General features: G+C 34.0%; 1 protein-coding gene across 1 annotated transcript; it reads right to left on the reverse strand.

Moving 5' to 3' along the window:
• Window positions 1-242: 242 nt before the first annotated feature.
• On the reverse strand, window positions 243-545 carry LOC126702567 (cyclin-dependent protein kinase inhibitor SMR6). The gene has a single exon (XM_050401316.1). The coding sequence runs from the start codon at window positions 543-545 to the stop codon at window positions 243-245; it is 303 nt and encodes a 100-aa protein (XP_050257273.1).
• Between the last annotated feature and the right edge of the window lie 1,124 nt (window positions 546-1,669).

Below are 1,669 nucleotides of genomic sequence, written 5' to 3' on the forward strand. Positions count from 1 at the left end.
CAATAAACTTGAAAAACGATAAACTAGAATACCCATTTGATAAAATATCATATATTTGTACATACACTTCTCTCCAGTCTCCACCAACCATCAACAGAGAATAGAGATTAATATTAAAAATAAAGAAAAACCCAAATAGAGAAAAGTAAAAAAAGAAAAAATCACAACAAAACCCCTAAACCTTAACTCTAATTTTTTGGCCAACTACTACTCTCAACTCTAATTTTTCTCTTCCTGAAAGCTCAATTAGCTTTCTCAACATGGCTTCTGAAAACTGTGTCCAAATCAGGAGGAGTAAAGAACACCCTCACATCATTAAAATGACATCTTGGTGTAGTTCTGCGCTTCCTTGGTGCTGGTGGGCAAGGCAATATCTCTGGTATTCTTGCTGCTTTAGCTGTTGGAGTTGTGGCACATGAACCTTCATCATCATCAACAAAAACATCTGGGCTCTCTTTCCCTCTGGATTTTGTACTTATAGGCTTCAAAGCTCTTACTAGGCCTACTAGCCCTCCTTCCACTTGTGGCTTCTTTGAAAAACCCATCTCTTTAAGAATCCAAACTCAAAATAAAAACAAAAAAAACAAAACCCTTTGAACTGAAACTGAATCAAACCCAATAAAGGAAACGCCTTTATGTTTTGATATAAAAAAAAAAAAAAAAAAAACAAACCCAGAACAGAACAAACCAAAGTGAAGAGAAAGACGGGGTTTTTTTGTTTGTTTTGATCTGAATACTAGGAGAATCAGATTGATTCAAAAGAAAATAAAAGATGGGATTTTTGTTGATCAGATGAGAGAATCAGAACAAACCAAGAGAACTAGTTAAAAAGCAAAGATAAACAAACTTGTTTTGAGAATCAAATTGGAAAGAGAGTTTTAGCAGAGAAGAGAATAAAAGAAAAGGGTCTTTCTTTTGTGTGTGAGAGAGAGAAAGAGAGAGAGAGTTTTAGTGGGAAAATAATAATAGAGAAGAGAGAGCTTGTGTTTGGAGCAAAAGATGTTCATAAATATTTTGATTTTGAGTGTGAAAGTGAAGCAAACCCGTGGGCTTAAGCCATTTCTATGAATGGAAAGAAAGAAAGAAAAATTATATTATATATATATTGTAATTAATAAATAAAGAGCAAAAAGAGAAAAAGGGCTGCCCGTAAATTTCACGGGCAGCAGAAACCGAGTGAAGAGTTTTGGGGATTTTGGCGCCAAAATTGGGGGTTTTAGTTGGCAACGGCTCTTTTTCCCGCCATGTTTTATATATATATATTTTTTGTTGGGTTTCCGATTATACCCCTTTTCTTTGACAATTATTTTTGGGAATTGTGCTCTGCCATTATCTGGCACAATCACCGGCACATCGGTGAAAGCATATCTGAAAGTGACGTCGTTTTGTGCACGAGCTTGGGCTAATCTTTTTTGTTTGATGTTGTTTTTTGAATGGGCCTAATCTTATTTAAGGCCCATTTCTCCATGTCAGCTCTGTGGGACTTTACTTCTTGGTACATTTTGATGTGGTGAAAAATTTAGCTTACTATTTCCTTTTTACCGCAAAAGCTTGGTAAGGATAAAATTTAGATACAATTATTTATATGCATTTTTTATTTGCTTAAAATATAGTTCTTAGATTCAGTAGCTTAATTTTTTTAATTAAATATAATCATATGATTATATTG

The sequence above is a fragment of the Quercus robur genome, chromosome 2, assembly GCF_932294415.1.
Source record: "Quercus robur chromosome 2, dhQueRobu3.1, whole genome shotgun sequence".
NCBI classification, from domain to species: Eukaryota; Viridiplantae; Streptophyta; class Magnoliopsida; order Fagales; family Fagaceae; genus Quercus; species Quercus robur.